The sequence below is a fragment of the Monodelphis domestica genome, chromosome 1, assembly GCF_027887165.1.
Source record: "Monodelphis domestica isolate mMonDom1 chromosome 1, mMonDom1.pri, whole genome shotgun sequence".
NCBI classification, from domain to species: domain Eukaryota; kingdom Metazoa; phylum Chordata; class Mammalia; order Didelphimorphia; family Didelphidae; genus Monodelphis; species Monodelphis domestica.
Genome location: NC_077227.1, coordinates 485,961,215 through 485,987,639, shown reverse-complemented (window position 1 = coordinate 485,987,639; position 26,425 = coordinate 485,961,215). Strand labels below are relative to the sequence as shown.

The following is a 26,425-nucleotide window of genomic DNA, read 5'->3' as shown; positions in this document are numbered from 1 at the left end:
TCTGCTCCAATTAAACTTACTCTCCCTTCTCTAAAATGACAATTTACACTGCTTCAAATCACCCAACCCTCACTATATTTCTAGTATTCTTCAAGATACTACTCAACTCTCACCTCATCCAGGAACCATTTCCAGTCTGGTGATCTTTCCTTCCACTGAACCATACTGTGTTATCTATACTTACTTGGCATTTATCTTGTAAAGTTTTTTTTTTAGTATTTAGATACCTTTTCTATATACATTCCCAACTACCCCACCAAAATGTAAGTTCACTGAGGGCAAGAGTTGTCTTTTATTTCCGCATTTTTAGCATTTAGAATAACACACTGAAAACAATAAAAATTTGTTAATGATGACAGTGGGCAAAAGGACTTATTTCTGTTCAATGATCCTTAAGCTGTCTTTATTTGGAAGCTGACTTAAATGAAAATTACATGTATGTTCTCTAGGAAAAGAATTTGATCCACTATAAGCAATAATAACTCACATTTACACAGAGGTTTATAGAGCTACGTACATTTATCTCGTTTGATTCTCACAATAACTCTATGAGGTAGGTGCTGTTATTATGTCAAAAATTTAACAAATTAGGAAACTGAGGCTTAGAGACATTTAGTAAATTTCCCAGAATTGCATAGATGGTATCTAAGGTAGTATTCAAACCTAGGATTTCCTAAATAAAAGTCCTACACCCTACCACTATCCCAGTGATGTGAAACTCAAATAGAAATGATCCCTGAGCTACATGACTTTGAAAACCACAAAATAACATTATCTATATTGTATCACTGTTTTCTAATTAAACATTTTCCAATTACATTTTAATCTGGTGCTGGTCACAGTTGGGAATTTTATGGGCTTGCAGCCAATGAGTTTGACACCCCTGGTCTACATCATAAGAATTTTAGAATGGAAAGAGTCCTAAGATTTCATATAGTTCAGTATTTACCAATACAAAGGTGATAACATTTATATAGCACCTACTATGTACTAGACATTGTGCAAAGTAAACACTTTTACAAATATTATCTCATTTGATTTTCACAATAGCCCTGCCATGTAGATGCTATTATTATGCTAATTTTACAGTTGAGGAAACTGAGGCAGCTAGAAGTTAAATTCTCTAATGTGTACCATTTTACCCTAAGTGCTAGAGGTTCTCAGCACTTCAAAGGACAAGGACTAGGAAATGGGATAGGAGAAGGAAAAAGTAGGAAATAAGAAGAGGAAGAGTTAAAGGAAGAAAGAAAGGAGTCAATTTAAGTTAACTGATTTTGAGAAATAATTATTTTGGTAGCAATATTTTACAGACCACTAAAAATTTACTGAGAACCAAGAATCAATAAATACACTAAAGTATGCAAAGGACATTGGAATATAGAGAGTAGAAACCAAGAGACCTGTTTTCAAAGGATTTGCTCTTTCCACTGGGCAAATCAGTTATCTTCAGTGAACCTATTTCCTGTTTCACAAAATGATTGGCTAGGTAAGTACAGTGGATAGAATACCAGGTCTGGTGATTTCCTGTTCAAATTTGGCCTCAGACACTAACTAGCTGTGTGACACTGAACAAGTCACTTTATCTTGTTTACCTCAGTTTCCTCATCTGGAAAATAAGCTGGAGAAAGAAATGACAAAATGCTCCAGTATCTTTGCCAAGAAAATCCCATAAGGGGTCACAAAGAGTAGGACTTAAATGGAAAACAACTAAGCAACAACAAAATGAGAATGTTAATACTTCTGCTATACTCAGAGGACTTAGGTTGGGCAAGTCACTTCATCTATAAAATGAAAGGTCTGGTCTAGAAGGCCTCTGAGGTCCCCTATATAGCTCTACATCTATGATCCTTTGATCTGTAACTTCAGAGGACTGGTACTGGGGAAGAGCTTTGTAAAATGTAAAATATCACGAAATGTGAGTTGCTATTATTATGTAGTCTAAGCACTACCTGAAGAATAAACTCCCTATTCAATATTTCCAACAGTAGTCATATATTGTGCTTTAAGACCTCAAGTGGTAAAGGGCTCACCCCCTTCCAATACAATCCATTTCACCTTTAGAGATTTCTAATTATTGGGGAGATTTTCCTTTTATTGAGCCAAAATATGCTTTCCTATTACTTCTACCCATTTGTCCAAGTTCTGCTCTTAAATCAAATAAAATAAGCCTAATCCCTCTTACACATGAAGATCCTTTGGATATTTGAAAGCACCCATCTATACACACACACACACACACACACACACACACACACACACACACACACACACACTCTCTTCTCCAAGATAAAGTCACAAACCCTTAACTTAAAGTCAATGCCCTAACTTATTGCCCAGAAGAAAGCAACCAGGATGGGAAAGAGATCCTTTTTCAGGAATGTGTAGTACCTAAATGGTCCCTGACGTTCCTTCCAAATCTGAAATTCTGTGATTCTCTTTTCACCAATAAATGAAAGTCAAAATGTAATTTTTTAAAAATGAAAACACATTTAATGAAGGAGTGGTTAGAAAAAGCAAGTACACAAGTACAGGATGAGAGAGGTGTAACTAAAAATCAGTTTGAATAAAAAAAAGAATTGGGTGAATAAATTGGCAAAAATGACAAAAGCTAGAATGGTCAATATTAGAGAGATTGTGAGAAGAGAGAAGTTGTTGATGGAGCTGTAAATTGGTTCAACAATCTGATAAAAAGCAATTTGAAATTATACTCTTTTTTTAAAAAGCAACTAAAATTATCCTTTGACCCAGAGATATCATTACTAAACATATGACCCCCAAGAAAGTCAAACTCACTTATTACTGAATTCTTTATAGCAGAAAAAAGCTGAAAACGAAGTACCAACCAAAGCATGATTAAACAAACTGTAGTACATAAATGTAATGTATTAACAAATTAAATCAGTTAGGATGCTTTTTCATATTATGTCCAGAATCAGGGAGGTAACTCCCTGGTCAGAATTTATGTGGCATAGTGAGTTCATATTGGGTGAATAGGGACTGTTTAATGCTTTGTGCTTTTATTCTCAGTACCTAGACCCTGGCACATTACAGGCATTTAGCACTGACTGATTAATTAAGTATATACAAGGAAAAATGGACCAGGGTAATAAAGGGGTTAAAACTGTGTTACATTCTGAGTCAGTTGAATGAAGTGGAGGTTTGGATTTAGGGAAGAAAATACTTGGGGACTAGGGCAGCATGATGGCTATCTTCAAGTATTTGAAGGACTGTCATATAGGAGAGGAACTGGACTTGTTTTACTTGGTCCCAGGAGGCAAAGCTAAGAACAATGAGAATAAAGTTTAACTCCATATAAGGAAACTCCTCCTAACAATCTGAGCTGTCCAAAATCAGAATATGCTGCCTCATAAGGTTGGGAGTACCCTATCACTGGAAGTCTCCGGGAAGAGCCTGAATGACTATTAAACAGGAAGATCTTGGAGGAGATTCCTATACATAGTGGATTAGATGACCTTTGTAGTCCTTTCCATCTCTAAGATCCTATGACTATGGTAACATTTTAACTCCATCTCACAAAAATCACTAAAAGGCATTCCCTTAAAAACAATATTTCTTTTATTTCATTTGTTAGGAAACTCCTAGGATAGAAATTTGCTGCTCTGACAAAGACTGGCAAATCATCTATAATATAAAATCACAGATAGTTGCCTGGAGGTAACCAAGTGGTTAAATAACTTACCCTACCATTACACAGCTATTGTGTTGTTGATGATGATGATGATGATGATGATGATGATGATGATGATGATGATGATAATGATGACAGACATTTATATGATGCTTTAAGATTTGCAAAGCACATTACCTGCACTATTATCTCCTTTGGTTCTCATAAAGACCCTATGAGGTAGGTAATATTATTATTCCTATTTTGCAGATGAAGAAACTGAGGCTATGTGGTTAAATAACTTGCCCAGGGTCATACATCAGACTGTCTGAAACAGGATTTTCCTGACAGCAAAATTCTATCTCCTATATCATGCTGCCTCTCAAAAAACTACATGCATACTACATATTCAAACCAAATTCAAAAGTCCTGCTTGTAATTGATTTTGATTTTCATAGCTGAGTCACATTTGGATTCACAAAAATTTTTTTAGAATTTTTTTCAAATTGCTATAAACTAAATATATTTTTAAAAAAATACAAATCAATGGTCATGAAAACAAATCAGGGGAAGCTAAATGGCTCAAGGGAGAGAGGAGATCCTGGGTTCAAATATTACTTCAGATATTTCCTAGGTGGGTGATCCTGAGCAAGTCACTTAATCCCCATTGCCTAGCTCTTACTTCTCTTTTGCCTTGGAACCAATATTCAGTATCAATTCTAAAGCAGAAGGTAAGAATTAAAAAAAAAAAAAGTAGGAGGCAGGAAGGTGGCTCAGCAGATACACAGTATTGATTCTAAGATGGAATGTAAGGATTAAAAAAAAATCAAAATACTAAACTGAGATGATATATTCTACCTATTAGGTTCTAAACTCAAGCCTCTACCATGTACTTATTTACATTTTAATAAATATTAGTAACATTCTAACATTTCACACATTCAAAACTTAAGTTGTGTGTCCTTTTACAATAAAGGGCATGGTCCCTATCTGAGTGGATATGCTATATGTATAATATGATTTCTTTGCCCTGGGATTAAAAAATTCACATTTCCATCTTGGCATCTGTTTTACCAATACTAGATTTAATGAATTTCGACTTAGAGCTGAATGGTAACTTAGAAGTCATCTAGTCCAAACACCTTATTTTGTAAATAAGGAAACTGAAGTCCAGGGAACTGAAATGGTTTGCCCAAATTTGATCATGAATTGGTAGAGCCATGATTTGAAACCATAGTCAGTGGTGGTTTCAAATCCAGCACCCTAAAATTATAACTCCATAGAACCATTTTTGTCCATCATAAAAGTAAATGGTTAAGGGAAGTGGATTGGGAGGGCACATTGAAGTCATTTTCAAATGAATAACAATATAGTATGGCTTGTTCCTAAACTTCAGAAGGTTCTTTGAAATAATAAAGTCACAGCATTTAACATAATGTGACTAATCCTTATAAAGTAGTTGTTCAGTGTCACATGAAGAGCATTTTAGGAGTGCATAGATCTCACATAATCTAAATTTAATGTTTCAGAATATTGTCTTAGAGCATGATATCCTAGAAGAGTAATAGATTTTTATCAGAAGACTAGATTTCAAATCTCAGCTCTATGATTTACAAAGCCTCAACTTCCTTATCTGTAAAAAAGTGACAATAGTGCCTGCCCATTCTGCTTCATAGAATTATTACAGAATCAAATGAGACAATGTATGTGAAAGCCATTTGTTAATGGCAAAGAAATATACAAATGTAAGACAATTAGTGAAGATGTGTTTCACAAACATTCAGGAATCTAACTGCAAAGAATTCTTGTATAACTAATAAAAATCAAGAATAATAAAACACTTTTTTAAAAAAAGCATGAAGTATAAAATTTCTACAGAACGACTATTTCCTACTTTAATTATATAAAAATACCTCATAATTAACTAATTAAGCTAGAATGTTATCTATGACATTAAAATAATGATAATTTATATTTCCATAGCACTTTATATTCTTCAAAGCTTTTTCACAATAGTTCATTTACAACAGCTCTCTGAGGTAGGAAGAACAAATATTATTCCCATCTGATGAGGAAAAAGATTGAATAGGTTAAATGATTTATTCAAGGCTGTTTATGTATACGGCAAAAGTAGTGCCAGAACAACAATTTCTTAACTTCTAGTCCAATTTTTGTTTTAAGATATTCTATTACTACTACAAAATATATTTTTTAAGTTCTTTAATAATTAAATTAACTTTTCAATACTTTCAACTTAATTCTTCTGTTTGGGTTTTTACTTAGGATGTTAGGGTGGGGAGCACTGAAACCAAGATTTAGAAGATCTAGTCATAATTCTGCCATTTACTAGTGAGGTGATCTTAAGGAAATGGCTTTCTCGTTTTGAAGACTCATTTCTTCATATATAAAAACAAAGTGGCTGAAAAAGATGATCTGTAAAATTTCTTCTAGCTCTAAAATTTTATAAAGCAGATTTTTCTTTTAAACAAGAACAAAATATCAAAAGAAGACTAATTTATCAGTACTTTCCCAGTCACTCTAGTTGAATAACTATAAAATAAAATGAGTCTAAATGAGAAAGAGAAATCATTGGTACATGCAAAATAACAACAAAAGGAAGGGCTCATTTAAGTTAAAGCTCTGATACCACCAATTTGGATTTCAAAAGAGGAAACCACCTATTTTTCACATCATCTATGTTTTTTTTTAATTAAAAGAATAAAAGATCTAAGTTTCCATTAGAAATAAAAGCTCAGAATGAAAAAGCAAAACCACAATTTTTAAAACAGAGAATAAAGGATAGGGAAGGGAGAGGACCAGAATATTATTTTTTCTCAATAGTCTTAACACAAAATATTTACGATATGTTAAGTGTACAATGCTTTCAATAAATTTATAATCTTTTCATTCTACACAACAGTTATAAGTATAACAAGGAAAATCTGCAAACACAGGGAAGATTGTAGATTTAATGAAATTGGATATTAATTAAACCACAAAAGATACTAAAGTCTATGCCAGTTAAGGTAAGTAATCTTTGAGGACTTCTTCACTTGATAACAACTTTTACATCTCTTTGCCTTTTAAAGTCAGAATCAGGGAAATGTAGAAATCAAAATTTCAAATTCAAAAAATACAATATTAGACAACGTTCCTAACTTCAAAATTCAATTTGACTATAACTTATCTACCTTACAGTGGTGTTAAGGATTAATGACCATCAAGTAAAAGTCTTTAAAATAACCATTATATGCATGCTTATTTGTTGATTATTGCAAAAGAAAATGAAGTTCCTTATATGACAAAATTATTTTTAAAAAAACACCTGACAGGTAACTAAAGAATCACAATATAAGGTCCTAATTGTATAAGTCTCCTTTCTTTTATTAATCTAACAACTTTACTTCAATAGAGGCTTGATTAAATAAATCCCTCTTAATACATTTGAAAGGCTTCCAGTTTCCAACATATAATCACAAGACTCAAGTTTGAGAAGGGCCCTAAACTCGAACTACTTCCAGGGAAATCAGGTCTTAAGTTCTGAGGAAAAAAGTACCCCTAAGACTCCTCATTATCATTGCAATGAAGACAATGAAGAAAAGTAATTCTTTTAAGAAAGTTACAAAATCTCTCTGTCTCTCTTTGACTGTCTCTGTCTCTTTCTGTCTGTCTTACCTCTATGCACTCTATCTGGCTCCTTTTAAAACACTGCTTCAGAAAGTCCAACATTTTTTAAATCAGTTAACTGTATTTCAATAAGTTCATGTAGCTCCTTATAAAAATACTTGTTTTATTCAACTTTTTACTTCATATGGGAAGAGGCTTATTGAAATACTGAAATGGCTTTATAGACTATGCCAACAACCACCTTTCTTTTAATATTATTTCAAGGAAACCCAAGTTTGTTTTTTAAAAACAAAAGTATTTCACTGAATAAGGAACAAGATGAATCTGGGCCTTTTCACTTCCAGACCACAGGTGTAAACTGAATTGATATTGTACTAATCAAGACCAGAGCTAGCAGGTTGATTCAATGGTTGATGGGAGTCTTTACATGGGCAACTCTCCCTACCCAACTGCTATCTGAGTTTCTGAAAGCTGTGGTAATGCAATCTTAAGTATCATTAGAGATAAGCACAGGCTCACTACTTGCTTGTGGACAAGAAGTTTAACTAACTTCTTGGTACCTCAGTTTCTCTGTAAACAGGGGTAACATTTTCTCATTCAGCTTCCTTAAAGATTTGTTGTGAAGACTTAGCTAATAAACAATGTATACTTATTTTTATATACCACATAGCAAGTATGAAGAACTTTTTAAAAGTTTCCTCTTATAACTCAGATAAATCTCCTATAAACCACAGAAAGAGAGAGACCTTAGACATTTCAATAGCTTATTGTTTGTAACCACTGACATTGTTAATAAGGTGCTTTAAGGTTTCCAAAGCTCTTTACATACATAGTGTCATTTGGCCCTCACAACAACCCTGTGAGGTAGGTACTATTTAATCCCATTTTATGAATGAGGAAATTGAGGCTCTGAGAGGTTAAGTGGCTTGCCCATCATCACAAATCTAGTGTCAGAGGCAAGATTCAGACCCGACCCAGTTGTCCTCCTGCCCCCAAGTCCATCTCTCCATTATGTTCTGCTGCATAATCTCCTCAGATGAAACAAGTATGCAGAAGTCATGATTGCTGATTGTTGCCAAAACATGATGGATCCCCCAGTTCCAGAAAATGCCTGACTAGGTACTCATGAACCCCACTCCTCAATCCCAATCAAGGAGATAATTAACTTTTAATAATAACAACAGCAGTAATGTCAGAAAAGAAGTCGAGAACATACTACAACAAAGAATGAGCTCCCTGCTCACCCTTTAAATATAGTTCCTCCCAAAGAGAAGGGCAAGTTGGACCAGGAATACTTGGGGAAGCTACTTGTGTTCTATGCTAAGTAGAGCTGTCCAGTGCTGTCCATGTGCCTTCTCCCCAAAAGTATCTTTTTTTCTTTTCAAATTTCACTGTTACCTAGCATCAAGAGGAAAAACTTGGTTAAAGCCTTAGGCCTAAAATTAGATCCACCAACTCATTATATCTGAAGATAGACTTATATATGCATGTCACATAGTCTCTTCCTAATTAATAGGCATAGTACTAACCTAGAAGCTTGTGCCCCAATATTTTGGCTACCTTCTAAAGAGGCAAAAGTTAAGAGAAAATGGATCATACAGTACTCCAGAAATTACATCATGCTCTGGGTTAGTACTGGACTATCCTAAGAACCTGCAGTTCTATAATGCATTTTTGTTTCAAGGCAGTAAAAATTTTATGAGACTGAATGCAAAGTATGAATAACAAATAATACTTCTCACATATACAATACCTTTTATCCAAGAATCTCATGGCACTTAAACAAAATAGCTGTTAACCCCATTTTACAGTAATAGAAACTGAGGTACCAAGGAATGTTTCAACTTTTTTAAGATCACAGAGCAAGCCTATAGCAAATTGGGAAACAATCTAGGATCCTTGCTCCTAAAGTTAACTCTCAAAATTCCAAAGTTCCCTTAAAACTTACATGAAGAAACCTTAATGTCTTTGGCTGCCTGTGCTTTACAAAAATCAAACAGTATGCAGAGAACACAGTCAAATTCCAAAGACCTTTTTTTGTGAATGGAGCGAGAGGAAGGCGGGAGAGGGGAGACCACCCACCAAGGATAGAAGCCTCTATTTAAGGCACCTGAACTTTTGAACACACTAATCTTGGAAACATTCATTTTTAAATATCAAGTGTCACAGAAAACTTGATGGGTAAAAACCACTAAACAAATTAATTACTTAGAAATTAGGGAAGTTTCAGCCTTAGCCTGAGAATTTTTATCTGGCAAACCCTTTAAAGCAACAGAGCAGCCAATTCAATGAAAGTGGTACATATATATATATATATATGGAATGACACAACATTATTTTACTAAGCCAAGTAGGTAAGATTGAAGAATATTTTTTAATCTTTTTAAGTGGTCATTTTAGAAACAATGACTACACAAGCTGATTATATCCTATCACCTTCAACTTTGCAAAAATTAGTCATAAGATTTGTAGGATCAAAGCATACTTTTCAGTGTACTTGGGACAATTAAGATTTCCTGCTACTTTTTTTTTAAGTGTCTTTTTTTTTCAATGTTACACCCATATCACCAAGTAAAAAGGCAGCTTTCAAAAAAAAACACACATTTACAGTAATATAAAATTCAAATCTAAAATTTAATTCTTTAAGAACTTCATTAACAAAATCCTACCAGTAAGATAAGGATTCTGTACAAGAGTTTGTTGTATAATTACATAGTAAACATTTATATTATTATCTTTCAGTGGTTTGAGTCTCCCATTTATCTCTTATTTATATAAATGACTGAAAGGTAAATGTCATCTTTAATATGAAACTTAAATTTTGCATAGATGGATGTTTACTGTATACTTGCATACAGTTTTACAAGCCTCTCCTTCTCCCCTAAAATCTGAAGGTATAACAATTGTATCGGTAAACTATAAAAAGTGTCAACTTTCTATTTGCTAAAGATACCCAGATGATCAATTTCTTCAGACTATGGCTACCTATCACCTTAGTAATAAAGTTAAATAAAACATTACAAAATAAACCATTAATTCACAATAAAAGATGTAAGATTCCATTTGAGAAAATGATACCAATTCATAAATATTCTTAAGGATATTTTCTGGCAATTTATTCACAGCGTATAAATGGTATTCTCACAAATGTGTAATTTTGATTTATCAAACTAAAATGTACTAATTTAAATTAGGACAATTGTTCTGTTAAAAGAAAAAGAATAATAGTTTTAACTAATTCTCATTTGCTTTTACTTCCTTGAACACAAAAAAAAACTGCTTAATTTCATAAAGTTCATACTGGCTTCTGCAAGTCTATTACTTTACTGAAAAATGAATAGAATAATAGCTGTAAAATGATCTGAACATTTTGATAGATATGACAATATATCTGAGATAACTAAGAGAAATATCAAGAAAATAAGGTTTGTTGACTCAGATATCAGACTTGAGGCTATTCTCTGGTGCAACATATTAGGAATATTGCAAGACTACAAGAATAAAAAAATTAACACTTATCCCTAGGATTGTAACAAATAGTGATATCTACTTGTCAAATCTGCACCAGAAAGAGCTGGTATAAGATTGAAAATTAATCATAAACATCCCTCTCAAAACCACTAATAATGAAGTAACAAAAGGGCATGCCCTTCTCTAATCACATTTCCCTCCCTGATAGCAATATATTCATAGGAATAAAAGGGGAAGTTCTCACTAAAAGTGATCCAATTAGTTCCATATTTCCAAGGTGTTGATTCAACTACTTAATAAAACTGATAAAAACTAGCATACCATGTATGTCAGAAGATAGGGCTATTTCCCACCCCCCACCCCCAAGTCTAGATTAGATAAAACCATCAGGTAGCCTATAATCAGTGTTATTTCTAAGTTTTTCTTTAAAAGAAATCTCACCTGAGGAATGTGACATATTCAGGGGTAAACTGTATCCTAACTGATACAGTAACTAGGAGTTTCTTAACAAGTGGAACTCAATTAAACTGCTTTCAGAGTATGGCCCCTCAACAAGATACTAAAGATATTTGACAGTCCTATGCAGCACCTTCTTCGTCAAACAATACCCATTTTAATTAAAGCACTAAACTACAAACCATAGGGAAGAACCCTACTGATATGGGAAAAATACTTAAATAAGCAGGACTTTTACGTGGGAATCTTTTAGGAAAATGGGTATACAGAAAAGGCTATGGCAAATTTTACAAATTATGTTATGTGCCATGGATTAAGATTAAACAAATACAAGCTTGCTATTAGACCAGGATGTAGAAAAACTCAAGCTAATCACTCTGGAATACCCCCAAATGTATATTTTAATCACAAGCACAAAATGTCAATCCCCTTTCTTTGAGGTTTTTAATTAAGTCTAAACTAAGTGCAAAGAAAGGGGCAGAGGGGGAAGTTGTTTTATGGATTTGGAACTTACCCCCCCCTAGGATTTCACCTATAAAAAAAGACCCAAGTATGAAGTTTTACAAACCATTGGTTCTTAACCTCTAAATGATTAGAAAGGAAAAACTTTTCATTTCATTGATAAAGAAATGGTTTTGAAGTAACCACTCATTATTTTTAGAAAATACTATGGGACATGTGAAACACCAAATTTTCATGACTGATTTTACTACTGCTACACATGCAATTACTTACTACATGCTAAGAGGTTGACTTTAAGGAGAAATATTTTTAAACCATAAAAAAACTACTTAGATTAGATTTTAAAATACTACCTCTGAGCACAATCAAAAATAAGTATTTCAGAATAAGCTCTTTTTTATGCCTGAGTGTTCTGAAAAAATATCAAAATGTTATATACTATTCACAGTATTTTTGTCTTTAAGATTCATAAAATAATACGGCAATCAGAAAGAACTATTAAAGCATTTCTGAAATAAAAGCATCCTTCTATTAATATCCTGCATAGTAGTTTCATAATATATTACTTTTACTGTCCTAAGACCCACTGAAGTGAATAGCATATGCACACCATTGATTTCATTAGGTAGTAATAGTAAAATGTAATTAGGTGTTCTTTGTGTAGTAACAATACTACACTGAAAAATATCATAAATACTGAGAATATTGGAAAAATGCCTAAAATACAACTTGGAGATTAGAATGTTGGCCATGAATGCTGTGATCCTTGTAGGCTCATTTTTGTGTTCACTTAAAAACTGTAAAACAGTACTGATATCTGAGAAGTTTTTAAGGTAGACCCTGAAAAGAATAAAAGTTTTCAAAGACTTAATTAAGCAGTCCTGAAATCAGGGGGTGTGTCATTCTGTCACCTTTAGAAACCAGGTCCAGATAGTCCTCTATCTCAGGAAGTCACAACAAATACAAAGGTATTTGGTGAGATAAAGACACATTATCTGACTATGGAAACTATTAATGAACAAAGCTATATATCTTGAACTCTAATTTTAAAAAAATAATCTAAGATTATTTTAATGTACATTTGCATAGTGAAGCAATGTCTCCTGTGACATATACCTGTGCTGCTACAGAGCTAGCAGTCTGCCTTCTATGGCAGCAGGGGCATACAGGGACAGAGGTTAAGCAGCATGTTTGATTTATTCATACAACCACAAAATTACTTTAAAATTCAAGGCATAAAGAAGATTAAATAGAAATATTATCAGCATAACACCATCATGTTATGGGTAGAAAAATCTGCACACAGACTTAAAATGCAAATACAAAGATTTAAGCAGTAGAAAAGTCTGCAAAGCAAATCTACCCTAGCACATCCCAGGTACTTGAACCAGCATAACACTTATGGTATGGTAAAAAAGGTAAATGACCATATACTATTTTAAATGAGAACAAGAACTTCCTATGACTTACAACTAAAATCAGGTATGTGGATCATTTGCCTTCTATCACAATAAATACTGCAATGCTTTTCTTACCTGGGGGTAGTTGAAAATTTTGAATATTTGTGGGATTCTGAGGTGGTTGAGGCAGACGGGGTGCTAAAACTGTAGGAGTCAACGTTGCTCGGATACCACCTGTAGTAGCTGTTGGAGTCCTTGGCAGACTTTGTGCCACTGTATTGGCAGTGCCTTTAGCCATCCCTGTAGGGGTCCCAGGAGCTGGAGGAGGAGGTGGTATCCCACTAGGATTGGGGATACCACCTTGCATAGTTTGCCCAATGATCATGTTACCCCCTGTGGTGGACTGGCCACTGGTTGTCAATGTTTGCTGCTGAGGCACTGCCTGTACTATAGTTTTAGGAGACTCTGATTTGATGACCTGTGTGGTGGCTGTGGCTGGCATGCTAGAGCCAGGTTGGCTGTTCACAAGGGATGCCTGAAGGGAAACTCCAGAACCCACAGTAGCTACAGAAGCAGCAGCAGTAGCAGGCAAACTCCCCACACTGATAGTTGAATTGATCACAGTATTGCTCCCATTCTGGGTGGCTGCAGCAACAGAAGCTGCAGCAGGTCCTGCTGTGTGAATTGGTGGCCTCACTAGTGCCACAGTAGGTCCGGCACTTCCAATGCTGGAGGAGGAGATAACGGTGGGTGAGGAAGAGGAGGATACAGCAGTGCTGAGGAAAGAAGAAGTCTGGATGACAGTGTTTGAAGAAGCTGAAGGCAAAACAGCATTGACAGCATTTCCCTTTCCCAGCGGCAACACCACAGATCCTGGTCCGTTGTTGACTAGGGTGACAGCAGGTGCAGCAGCAGCAGCAGCAGCAGCCGGAGTCCCAGCAAAAGCAACAGCACTTCCTGAATGGTGAGAGTTCATCACGACGTTACTCCCATTCAAAGTTTGCACCGTGGTGGTGGTACCGATTTTGCCATTTCTGGAGGACAAGGCGGTTGCCATGGTGCTGCTGATGACCACCGATTTGCCCTGACTGATGGCAGCAGCCCCTGGAGCAGCAGCAGCAGCAGCAGCAGCTTCGGATCCTGCTGTGGTGCTGCTAGTGCTGGTGCTGCTGCTGCTGGTGGAGGTGGATGAGGAGGTTCCATCCAGCAGAGCTGAACCCTGGGACCTGGTCGTGTTGTGATTAATAACACCCCCTTGCACTCCTCCGGCCCCTGCAACAACAACAACAACAAGAAGGAGGAGAGAATAAAAAATAAAAGAAAATAAAAGAAAATAAAATAAAATAAAGAGGGGGAGGGGAAGGGGGAGGAGGTCTGGAGCATTACTTCAGCCAAGACGTGCTAAGATATTAACAGGAGACAAAAATTGGGGAATGGGAAAAATCAAGGAAGCAAAAGATCAGTTCTGGAAGGGTCCCCCTTCAGAACTGAGCGCTATCCCTGTCCCCCGTTAGGGGGTGTCAGTTCTTGACACCCCCCACACCTGAGGTGTCAGACCCTTGTACTCGGGATGTCAGCTCCTCCAGACTCCATCCCTGTTCGCCCCCTGGGATGGCTGGACCACCCTGGGAAAAGGGGGCCCCCCTTACCTTCCCTTTACTCCATCAGAGTCCCTTCGCTGTAGCCAGGGAGGGGTCTTGGACCCCCACCCCTTTCCCCTCTGCCTCCCTCTACCCTGTGCACCCGCCCACGGAGGGTCCGGGGCTCCCCAAGGCCCGGGCAGCCCCCTCACACCAGGTGCCCCCGAGAGGGTGTCAGGCCCCCTTCTGGGGAGGGGGGTCGGCAGAGCTGAGGGGGATCGGCCCTGGCTCCCCTCTCTCTCTCCCTCTCGGCTCTCTCCCGGTCGGGACCCGCCGCCCCCGCCGCCCCCCGCCGCCGCCGCTCTACCTGCTTTTGTGATCTCCTGGGCCAGTCCCATTTTGCTGCTCTCCGTCTGGACATTAGCACCGGCGGCGGCGGCGGCGGCGGCGGCTCCTACTACTCCGGCTCCTCCAGGGCTGCCGCTCACAACATGGTTCCCCAGCCCCCCAGCGCCTCCGGCCCGGATCTCGGGCGTCTTGTGAGGGTGATGGTGGTGATGGGCCGTGCTGGCCGCCAGCTGGGACTCCAGAGAGCCCACCAGGTCGCTCACCACTTTCTCGTCCACCTCGCTGTTGAAGAAAACCTCATCCAGCAGATCCGAACCCGCCGCCATCTTTTTTTACTCCGCCGCTTTGGCTAATAGCGACTGGGTGAGGAGGAGGGCTGTGTGGGGAAGGGAGGGGGGGGGGAGGGGGAGGGGAGCCGGGGACGGGGAGGGGAGGAGGGCCGCCGGGGAGGAGGGAGGCGGGGAGGTTCCTCCGCGGCCGCCGCGCAAGCGCGCCACGGCGGCGCGTCACCGCAGCCCCGGGATTCCAGCCCGTCCTGATTGGCTGCCCGACGCGCTTAAAAGCGACGGCAAATGGCTGCGAGCGTTATTGAAGAGTGGAGAGGGGAAGCAGTCGGGAGACCGAAGGGCGGGGGGAGGGGAAAGAGTGTGGAAGGTGGGTGGGGAGGGAGGCGGCGACGACCTAGGCTATGGTGGCGGCTGGGGGGGGGAGGGGCGGATGCGGAGCCTTCGCCGCTTGCGGCGGCGGTTGCTTGATAACCGGGGAGCGAGGAAGGTGGTCCCGGGGCTTGGCTGCGAAGGGGTCGGAGTGGAAACGCCGCAGCGGGGCCTGGCAGGGGAGGGAGAAGAGATGGGGCGGGGTAGAGAGGTTGTTGTGGGGCGGCGGCGGCGGCGACAGGCGGTGGTTAGCTCTTTGTCTTTGCTTGCTCCAAAATGGCTGCGGGTTGAGTGTGGCTGGAGCGAGCAAGGGGTGAAGGGCGCCACCGCCCCGCACCTGTGCCGTCGCCGCCGCTTGCCAGCTGCGTGTAACTGAGACACCCCCGCCCAGCCCGAGCTCAAGGAGGAGGGAGGAAAGGAAGGCGGGGGAGCGGAGACGGAGATGGGGGGGATGGGGGACGAGAACGGCGGTTGAGGCCGCACACCCCGAAGCCAACCGCCATTTCACCCCGCGCGCTTGGCGCGGCTTCTCTCGCCTCTCCGTGCCGCCACCCCCAGGGCCCCTGCTCTGGTCGCGGACGGGACGCCCTCTTGAACAAACTAGGCTGCGCTGTGGGAAGAAACGTCTGGGGGAGGAGAGAAGAAAGCAGGGCGGGGGAGGCTGTGGGCTGCACCTCGGCCTCGTCACTCGTGTCGGAAAAGGAGGTTGTTGTTGGTGGGGGGGGTTAAGGCGGGAGGGGGGAAGCGCCGCCGCTAGCTCGGGGCCTCGGAGCGGCCGGCGTGGAGGCGAGAAGGGGGTGTCTCTTACTCTCTCCCCTCCACTCACGGGTGTCCTCGCCCCCCTCGGCGCTGCCGACTACTCCCCACCCCCTTCTCGTCACTGACCCCCACGGAGTCTGCAACCCCCCCCCAACCCGCTCCTCCTCGCCCGCCCCCCAAGCACACACACCCCCTTCCCTTCCTCGGAAGGGGAAACACCCTCAAGAGGTGGAGAGATTTGGGGGAAGGCGGGGGGAGTCCTTTTCGGAAGAGTCATCCCGGCTGCACCGCCTCCCGGCTTGTTTGTGTGGGGCTCCCCCGCGCCGGGCTGAGGAGGAGCCTCTGCCTGGAGCAGGTTGAAGGAAGGCGGGAGGAGGAAAGGGAGGGAGAGATTGGGAAGGGGGGTGGAGACCCGAGCCTTGGCGACTGTGGCAGGCTTTGCTACGACTGGGAGAAGACTAGACCGGCAAGAATGCTTTTCCTCCCCCATTCCTGGGAAAAGGGGATGGGGTGGGTTCTTCCTCCCCACCCCAGGAGAGATGTGGTTCACGGCCAGCCGGGGATCCCAGTTCTATAATTGTCACTACAGTTGCGCATCCTTGGATCGGGAAGGATGCGGAATGAGGCTTAGAGAAGGCAATGTGATTGCTCCCACGGCTGCAAAGGGAAATTAGTGTTCCTGACTTCGGAGCAGGCCAAACTTGAACTATCTTTGGGTTAACTTAATAGGAAGTGACATCTGAAAGCTTGACTACTCGATCCCCAGCGGGGTTACTGTAGGTTGGTTTTAAATCATTTTTTTTAACCTCTCAGTACACTTGATGACTAAACACAGGTTTATGAGCATTGTCCCACATGCATACCCATGCCCATGGGGTAATTCAGAGTAATTTCCCCATTTAAAAACGTATGTATTAGTGAGTAGTGTAATCAACCTACCACCTATATTATGTGACTTTACACACCAGCTTATACGTATCTGAATTAATAGAGACACTTAATAAAGGGGTGAAAAAAACCTTATTAACCTTGGCTTGCCATCTCCCCCTACCACAGACCTGTGAACAAGCTGCTAAACAGACTGAGTTGTACTTTATTCCCTTACCTCTTGGTGGAGATGCGACTAGCAACCGGAAATGCAGAGGAGAAGCCGGAGCTGGAAAAGTCATATATATATAGTGGATAATCTAACCTTAAATAATCACCTTGATTATTCCATTTTAAAAGGTCGTGATTATAACAAACTCCAAAAGCATCACATCTTCAGTTGTATGTCTTAGAAGAATGACAAAGTAGCTTACAGGGAAACAATGGTAATTACATGGTAACTTCTAGTTTTATTAGACTACAATAGGAGGAATGTGTCCTGCTTCTGGGGCTAAAGAGGGGTTGTGAGGAGGCAAGCTGTGTGGGTGGTAGTTTCTTTTTAGCTCAAGATGGTAGGTCAAATTGTTGCTACACACTTCTTATTGAAGAACCTCAGTTTTTAAATGAATATTGGTAGCTTTAAAGTTTCCTGTGCATTTGTTGTTCCTTGCCCGGTGTTAACTGTAATATAGTTTCTCAGAACTAGAACTGTAAATCAATATTTTAATGCTTTGTTGGGGGTGGAGAAGAGTTGGTCAAAATGTTATTTCCTTTGTTTAAAATGTGGCAGTTCCCACCTTACCCCAGCCAAAAAAAAAAATGTTTTTTTCATTACTAAAAGCTGTGATTTGAAATAAACAATTGTCAGTGATAAATAACTGAATATTACTTTTCTAACTTGTATGCAGAGTTCTGTTCTGCATGTAGACATATTACTGCATCATGTTCACTCACAAAAACACCTACTTAAATTTTCAAATATCTCCATCCATGTGTTCATGAAGATTGAAATTATATTTCCCCCTCTATTGCCATCATTGTGATTTATCTACCTCATCTACACGTGTATGTACTTGAATAAAATGGACTTCTCTAAATCCCCGAAGACTTGTTGCTAGCCTTCCTATCATTTTGCCTAAGAGGCCCTTCATTTATTGAATTACTTATCTGTTCTTTAAAATCCAACTAAAATACTACCACCTTAAAGATTCTGGATTTGTAACAACCCTTGTAACCTACCTTACATTTTATTTTGCATTTCATAAATACACTTGTGTAATATTGTATATTACCGAGATTTTTATTTGGTTTTTGTTCTGAACTATAAGCTCCATTTGGGCAGAAATTTCCTATTTAAATTTTTTCTCCTCCAATACCTTCCTTGTGCATAGCACTGTTCTTTAATAAATATGAGCAAACTTAATTGAAAGATTATTGGTGGGAATTGGAAATGTGTGTGTTTGTTTGTTTTTATAAACCCTTATCTTCCATCTTGGAATCAATACTATGTATTGGTTCCAAGGCAGAAGAGTGGTAAGGACTAGGCAATGGGGGTTAAGTGACTTGCCCAGGGTCACACAGGTAGGAAGTGTCTGAGGTCATATTTGAACCTAAGACCTCCTATCTCTAGGCTTGGCTCTTAATCCTCTGAGCTACCTAGCAGCCCCCATGGAAATGGGTTTTTAAAGGCCTTCTCTGGACAGAGAGAGTTAGCTCTGAAGTTTCAGAGGTGTTTTTATTGGTTGGCTTTTTTTTTGTTTTTTATGGAAGAATTTCTCTTGAGCACTAGACTCAATTTAAAGGCTAAACCATTCAATATCAGGAATGCTTGATACTCTGATCCTGCCCAGATACAGGCCTGTTATACATACTAATTATGTCTAATAGTTGTCATCTGCCTGATAAAATAGGAATTTCAGTATATCTTTATCCTTTCTTAGCTGTTCAGTTAATAAAATTGATATAATGAACTTTATATAGCATTTGATCCTAATTGATAGTGTTATCAAGCTTTCTTTACCATGTTCCAATTGTGGCATCACCAGTCGACCTATACCAAATGGCAAATATTGTACATTTGGATATTTTGTCAGGCAAGAAATAAAATCATTCATATGTGAGGAAAAGAACATCGGACTCATAAGTATGTACTCACAAGGCAAATTGAATTAATTCCAATATATTCTAATAACTGGACCTCAAAAGAGATGCTTATGGGGAGGGAAGGAAAGTTGTCTACACAATAAATTGAAGACAGGGAATTATTATAAATTGATATTCTTAATGGGACTTAGCACTTTTTTTCCCCAATAAATACCAGTATTCTAGACTTCAATTCCTACTATTTGGAAATTTCCTGAATCTACTTTTCTTTGACATTGTGATTTGTTCACATTTTCTAAATCAGTCTCAGGTGAACAGGCAAAAAGAATTAAAATTATATGCACATGTATATGTGTGTACATGCACACAAACACCAAATATTTCTAAAAAATGTGATGCAAAAATTTTTAAATACATTGATTTGCAAAGGAAAGAGATAGTTTATCAACATAGTGTCTTTAATCATATTCCTAAATTTAATGAGGAAAAAAATTAGCTAAAGCAACAGGGGGAAAATATAAAGGATCATTGCCATTATTCATGAGCAGCTATAAACATTTGACATCATTAGGCAATCTAGGAACAAATCAAAACAAAGATTTAGAACCATAAGGAATCTTAAGAGTCCAGTTCCCTCATTCTACAACATGAGGTAATGGAGGCACAGAAAGATTAAAAGACCTAAACATATGAAAACTGTCACTGCACTGTGCCATCTCCCAAGAGGTCTTTTCAGATTTGTAGATAATTTTAATGAAGCTATCATCCAAGAAAAGTATTTGGTAAGGACTGTTGCTTTCTATAACCTATCTTGAATCCATCTCCTTTCCATTCCAAGTGACACCACTCTTAGTGACAGTCCTGAGTCTAGTCCATACCCTCTGCTTCTCTCCCAAACTTACAAACCACCTTTTAACTGGGTATCTCAGTTCAAGTCTCTTCATCTCAAGTTGATTAAGCAAACTGCTACCATTTTAATTTTCCTAAGCACATGTGTGTTCAAGTCACTCCTGACTGATAGCTATATAGAATATTATCTATCGAATAAAGTATAAAGTCTTTAATTTGACATTCCAGGCCCTCCACATGGACTCCAATCTACTTTTCCAGTCTTATCTCACACTGTCATTTACTTTCCTGGTTCTTTGACTTTGCACACTGCTGCTTATAATTGGGAGGCCATTCACCCTTCCCCCTACCTCTCCCACCCCCATAAAAAAAAATTCCTACATATATGTCCCTTCGATTTCCACACATGTTCACCTCCTCAAGTAATCCTAATTGCTCCAGCTAAAAGTGATCCGTTCCTTCTATTAAAACCTCTGTAGTATAATGTGTCTTACACTTTTAAACTCTACTTTGAATTATAGTTAGTGCTAAGCTGCTCTTTTTAAATAATGGAAAAGATTGTAGTTCTAGCCATGTTCAGAGACAGAGAGGAGAGTATATGACCTGTCTGTTCTATATTCAATAAACAATAGGAGCATCCTTCCTCTTATTTGAGAGTGGAAGGAACATGTGGAAGTAACTAGAGAGGTTACTGTGCCATTATGCATAGGAATCCCCATCTAGGGCATAAAAGGGACAACTATATGCAATAAGAATTTGTGAGACTTTGGGAAGAAAAAGCTAGAGTCTTTTGGTCTCTAAAGCTATTGGTCTCTTCTTGAAACTTTAGCTAATTCTAAAGAATTTAGAATCTCCTAGTTGCAGGTATACACACTTAATAAAGGATGTGAGGATAAGGGTTCAGCAGGCCACGAAGCATATATTGGCATTACTAATAATGATAATGACCCATTTACCCTATCAAGGGCAGCTGCTTTCAGAACTGCAATATTGTTGTATTATCTATTCCAACTGTATTTTAAGCTATAAGTATGATTTCTTTTTTGCATTTTGGTGGAAAAGAACATAATTTTTTTTGAGAAATATGATATATATTTGGAGATTTTCCTGGAGTAAATAAATTCCATGTAAAGACAAAACTAATAAACCAAATTTGTGATAAAGGAAATATTACATGAGGATGACTTTACATAATGAGATAATAGGCCAAACCTTAAACAACCTAATTTGATGGGATCAGTGCCTTATTAAAGGGCCTAGTCAATATTTTGGGATACTTTTCTCCTTAACAAATAGACCCTTACCTTAATATACTTTACAAATGAAGATTAATCACAATCTCTCATTTCATAAAAACTGGGTAACATTTGCTTTTCTTCTGGCTTGCAACATGATTTTCCCATGATTTTTCAAATATTACTAACAATGACTTGGCAATTAGATTAGTTACATCTTTTAGTAACTAAGGATATATGTAGTTCATCTGGGCCAGTTGACATGAACCCAAAAGCAATTGACATTATTTGGCTTGCCCAGAGGCACACAGTGAGGGAATATATGAAGTCAAATTTTAATCCAGGGCTCCTGACTACTTGCCTGGCCCTTTATCCACTTTGTTACCTAGCTGCTCCTTGTATTCATTTTCTATATGTCTTCTTAAAAATAAAAGTTGCTTCATAAGCTCCTGATAAATCTACATTGTTTTTTTCAGACAATGTCCATTTTTCCTTTTCTTTCAACTTGTTTGTCTTTGTTTCTTTAGAATTTCATTCTTGAAATCTTCTGTTATCTCTTGGACTAACTTTCTCTGTAGAATTTTAATCCAACAGATCTTAACTATCCTTCTGATGAATGCTTTAAAATCTGTTCTTCTGAAATCTAAGGTAGAGGTCAGAACATCTTCATTCTGGCTTTCCTCTATCATGTACTCTTTGAATGGGATAATCTCGTCCTCACAAGGTTCCTATCATTTCCACTCCAGCAACTAGTCCCTATTGATAAATCTAAATCTAAATAGAATTTTTCTTGTTAGCTATACAACCTCAGTGCTTCACAAACATTTTGACCATAGGACTCATTTTCACACTTAAAAATTACTGAGGATCTCCAAAAGATATTAGGTAGGGTATCTCTACTGATACCATATAAGAAATTAAAATGCCTTTGTATAATTATGACCTATTTTGACCTTGTGGACTCCCTGAAAGGGTCTCTAGAGACCATGCAAGAGTTCTTAAACTACATTTTGTGAAATGCTCTACCTTTTAAAGGATGAAATTATTAGGGCAAGTTAAGGAATTATTAGTTGTGCTTTTGGCAGAAAGACTTAAAGGCAATGTTGGGCTTTCAAGTCAGCAAGAACTGAATTTAAATTCAGGTTCAGGCTATGTGAACATGGACAAATCACTTAATTTCTATTTGCCTCAGTTTAATCAACTGAGTCTTCCTAGGGTTGTTGTGAAGATCAAATGAGATAATATTCATAAAAAGCTGCTTATTATAGTATTTGGCTTGTAGTAGACATACTACATAATTGTTTATTTCCTTAACGGATGTCCAGGTAATTGATTGATTGATTCACTAAGTATTTATTAGTGTCAACTCCCTTTTGGAGGTGGAGTCAAGATGGTGGCCTAGCAGGAGCAGAAGTTCAGATCTCTGAATACCCTTCCTTACCAATCACAAACTGAATGCTCCTAGGGGACTAAAAATCAAACCTAACAACAAGACAGAGCAAAGGAACCCTCCTGCTGGACTCAATTCAAAAGGTACGCCCCCTGAAAAGCCAGAATCCGAGGACACTCAGAGGAAGGAAGAAGGAAGGTCTCAGGGCCCCTCCCCCTGCCCACCTAGAGCTCTGAGACTCCAGTGGCAGCGGGAACTTCTGGGCGGGCAAAAGTGCTGGTCTAGAAAGTGTACCTTGAAGGCAGGGCTGTACCAAGCTCAGAGCATTGAACACAGATTGCAGGGAAGGAGCTAGAGAGGGAACATAGAGCTGGCAGCCTGGCTAGAGCTGTGGAGATCCTCCATATTTGCTCCAGCCTTACAGGAGGTGTTGGCCTCAGAGCACATCCAGCCCAACCAAGCTGAACTTAATCCCATCAAAAGTCTTCAGAACTCAGGGAAGTCCAGGCTCCACACCCCTCCCTCATTGACTGCTGGACTTTAATCCAATCAAAAGCCTCCAGAGGACAGGGAAGCTCAAACCCCTAACAACCCTCTCCCAGAGACTACACTGAGAGATCTTCTGCTCCAAGAGGGGAGACTGACAGAAGCCCCCAAAACCAAAAAAATGAGAGAAGCAAGATCACAGACAAATACGGAGAGCAAAGAAGGGGTGGATATGAGCAAACAACAGAAAAAGAAGAAAACAATTACAATAGATAGCTTCTATACAGTGAACAGAACAGAGGGGGAGGGATCAGCAAATGATAAATCAGAAATCCCAGCAAATTGGATATAGGCTTTAGAAGAACTCAAAATGCAATTCAAAACACAATTAAGAGAGGCTGAAGGGGGCAACTGGGTAGCTTAGTGGATTGAGAGCCAGGCCTAGAGACAGGAGGTCCTAGGTTCAAATCTGGCATCAGACACTTCCCAGCTGTGTGACCCTGGGCAAGTCACTTGACCCCCATTGCCTAGCCCTTACCACTCTTTTGCGTTGGAGCCAATACACGGTATTGACTCCAAGATGGAAGGTAAGGGTTTTAGAGAGAGAGAGAGGCAAAGAAGATGAAAGATGAGGCAAAGGAGATGAAAGATGAGGTAAAGAGGATGAAAGATGACCTCCATAGAAAATCAGACCAGAAAGAGAAGGATGACCAAAAATCCAGGGATGAAATTCAGTTTTTAAGAACCAGAATACAACAACTAGAATTAAGTGATCTCACAAGGCAGCAGGATTTATTAGTGTCTACTATGTACCAGGCCCTGGGCAAAGCATTAGAGATACAAGATAAAAACAAAACAGCCTTGCCCTCAAAAATCTTATATTCTAATGACAGGAGAATGCATGTGTAAATACAAAGTAATTTCAAGGGAGGAGACACTAACAACTTGATAGCAAGAAAAGCCATATATAGGAAATGGCACTTGAATTTAACCTTAAAGGGAGCTAGAGATCATAAAAGGTAAGGAAAGCATTTATTCCAGGTATGAAGAATGATCTTTTTTTTAAAAAAAATTTATTTAGAATATTTTTCCATGGTTACAAGATTCATGTTCTTTCCCTTTCCTCTTCCCTCCCCCCTCCCTGAGCTGACAAGCAATTCCACTGGGTTATACATATGTCATTGTTCAAAACCTATTTCCATATTATTCATATTTGTAATAGTATTCTTCTAAAGCCAACATCCCAGTCATATATCCATTGAACCACGAAATCAATCATATGTTTTTCTTCTGCATTTCTACTCCCACAGTTCTTTCTTATAAGTCCCTCTGGATTATCCTGGGTCTTTGCAGTGCTGCTAGTAGAGAAGTCCATTACATTTGATTGTGCCTCAGTGTTTCAGTTTCTGGGTACAATGTTCTCCTGGTTCTGCTAATTTCCCTCTGCATCAATTTCTGGAGGTCTTTCTAGTTCACATGGAAATCTTCCAGTTCATAAGAATGATCCTTTTAAATAGATACTATTTCTTCTTGAATAGCATATGTGTGTATCCATCTAGATATATACATGTCTTATCCTACCAAGCCTTATTGATATTAGGATATGTATCTTATTTTTGCCTATATTTTGTTCATTTGAGTAAAGACATTTGTGGCCATGGTTTTTCTTGTAATGGCTCTTTCTTGAATTTTGTTTTCTGTGCATTGAATATCTCAACTATATATCCTCTATATCTAACATGTAAAATATATGTAGTCAATTGTCTCCCTCCCTGAATAAATGACTTCTACTTCCAGGAACTAAGATGGAAGAGTATGGAATGTTCCCAGCCTACCCACACAAACCATCTACAAACACACACACACATACACACACATACACACACACACACCTCAAAATGAAGAAAAGCAGGAGAAAACCAGCTCCTAGGGGTGCTAGGAGAGTAGACCAGCCACTGCAACATTGAAGAACCACCAGAGTGGGGACCAGCCTACTACATGTGGCCTAGGAAAAGGTTCAGGCCCAGGCCAACTCACCCAACAATGGAAGAGTACTGATGGGACCAGCCTACAAGTGATAGCCAGGAGGGGTACTGGTGTTACCAATCTACGTAGTGCAGCCTAGAGTGGAAAATACAGTCAGAATGAGGACCTCCAGACACCAGGGAAACTGGCAACAGGGAAAGCAGAATTCAGCTAGACATAACATCTGTAAACATCTCCATAGCAACCAACCAGAGCACCCACATCCAAGTGTACACTGTGGGACTCAAAGGCAAGCAGACCTACCCCAAAAATGAGAGCAGACTATTCTGCAGCCTCAAAATAGTACCCTTTATTCCAGGAGCAAAAAAGAATTTCAACATAAAGACATGGTAATGAAAAAAAGGAAAACTGGCAAAATTAATAAAAGATAAAGGAAAAACTTGACATGAGAGACTTGCTTTAGTAACTGGGAAGATAAGAATGCAAACTTAAAATGCCAAATCAGAAACAAGTGAAGCCTCAAAGGCAAAGCTAAAAAAGAATGTCAGGGCTCTAAAGAACCCCTGAAAGAACCTGAAAAAGAAGTCAAGAAATCAAATAATTTAATAGGTTGGGAAAAAATTTAATTTAGAAAACACCTCCCTATAAACTAGAATTGGCCAAAGCTTAAAAATACTAAAGAAAAGTCCCTAAAGATGAGATTGGATCAATCAGAAAAGGCTCAGAAACACAAGGAAGAAAATTTAAAGAGCAGAATTAGTCAAATGGAAAAGAGAATACTAAATCGTAAGAAAGAAAACCTCTTTAAAATGATAATTGAGACAAATGGAAGCAAATGACTTCATAAGAAATCAAAAAAGAGGGGCAGCTGGGTAGCTCAGTGGATTGAGAGCCAGGCCTAGAGATGGAAGGTCCTAGGTTCAAATCTGGCCTCAGACACTTCCCAGCTCTGTGACCCTGGGCAAGTCACTTGACCCCCATTGCCTAGCCCTTACCACTCTTCTGCCTTGGAACCAATACATAGTATTGATTCCAACTTGGAAGGTAAGGGTTCAAAAAAAAAAACCACAAAATCAAAAGAATGAAAAAATAGAAAATCTGAATGATCTCACTGGAAAAAAG

The 26,425-nt window shown here is 39.0% G+C and overlaps 2 protein-coding genes across 2 annotated transcripts in view; both read right to left on the bottom strand.

Annotated features, from left to right (window-relative positions):
• The window catches only part of TAF4 (TATA-box binding protein associated factor 4), a 125,864-nt gene extending 110,516 nt beyond the window's left edge, over positions 1 to 15,348 (bottom strand). The window contains exons 1-2 of the mRNA XM_007475617.2: positions 14,992 to 15,348; positions 13,180 to 14,316 (exon numbers count right to left, since the gene is read on the bottom strand). Coding sequence (XP_007475679.2) covers positions 13,180 to 14,316; positions 14,992 to 15,298 — 1,444 coding nt within the window. The 5' untranslated portion in view covers positions 15,299 to 15,348. The remainder of the gene's footprint in view (positions 1 to 13,179; positions 14,317 to 14,991) is intronic.
• Positions 15,349 to 15,653: 305 nt separating this feature from the next.
• Positions 15,654 to 16,877, bottom strand: LOC130457256 (basic salivary proline-rich protein 2-like). The gene is made up of 2 exons (XM_056817243.1): positions 16,578 to 16,877; positions 15,654 to 16,484 (listed from the first exon to the last, which is right to left on the bottom strand). Exons 1-2 carry the CDS (start codon positions 16,875 to 16,877, stop codon positions 15,654 to 15,656), a joined length of 1,131 nt encoding a protein of 376 aa, XP_056673221.1.
• Positions 16,878 to 26,425: the final 9,548 nt, after the last annotated feature.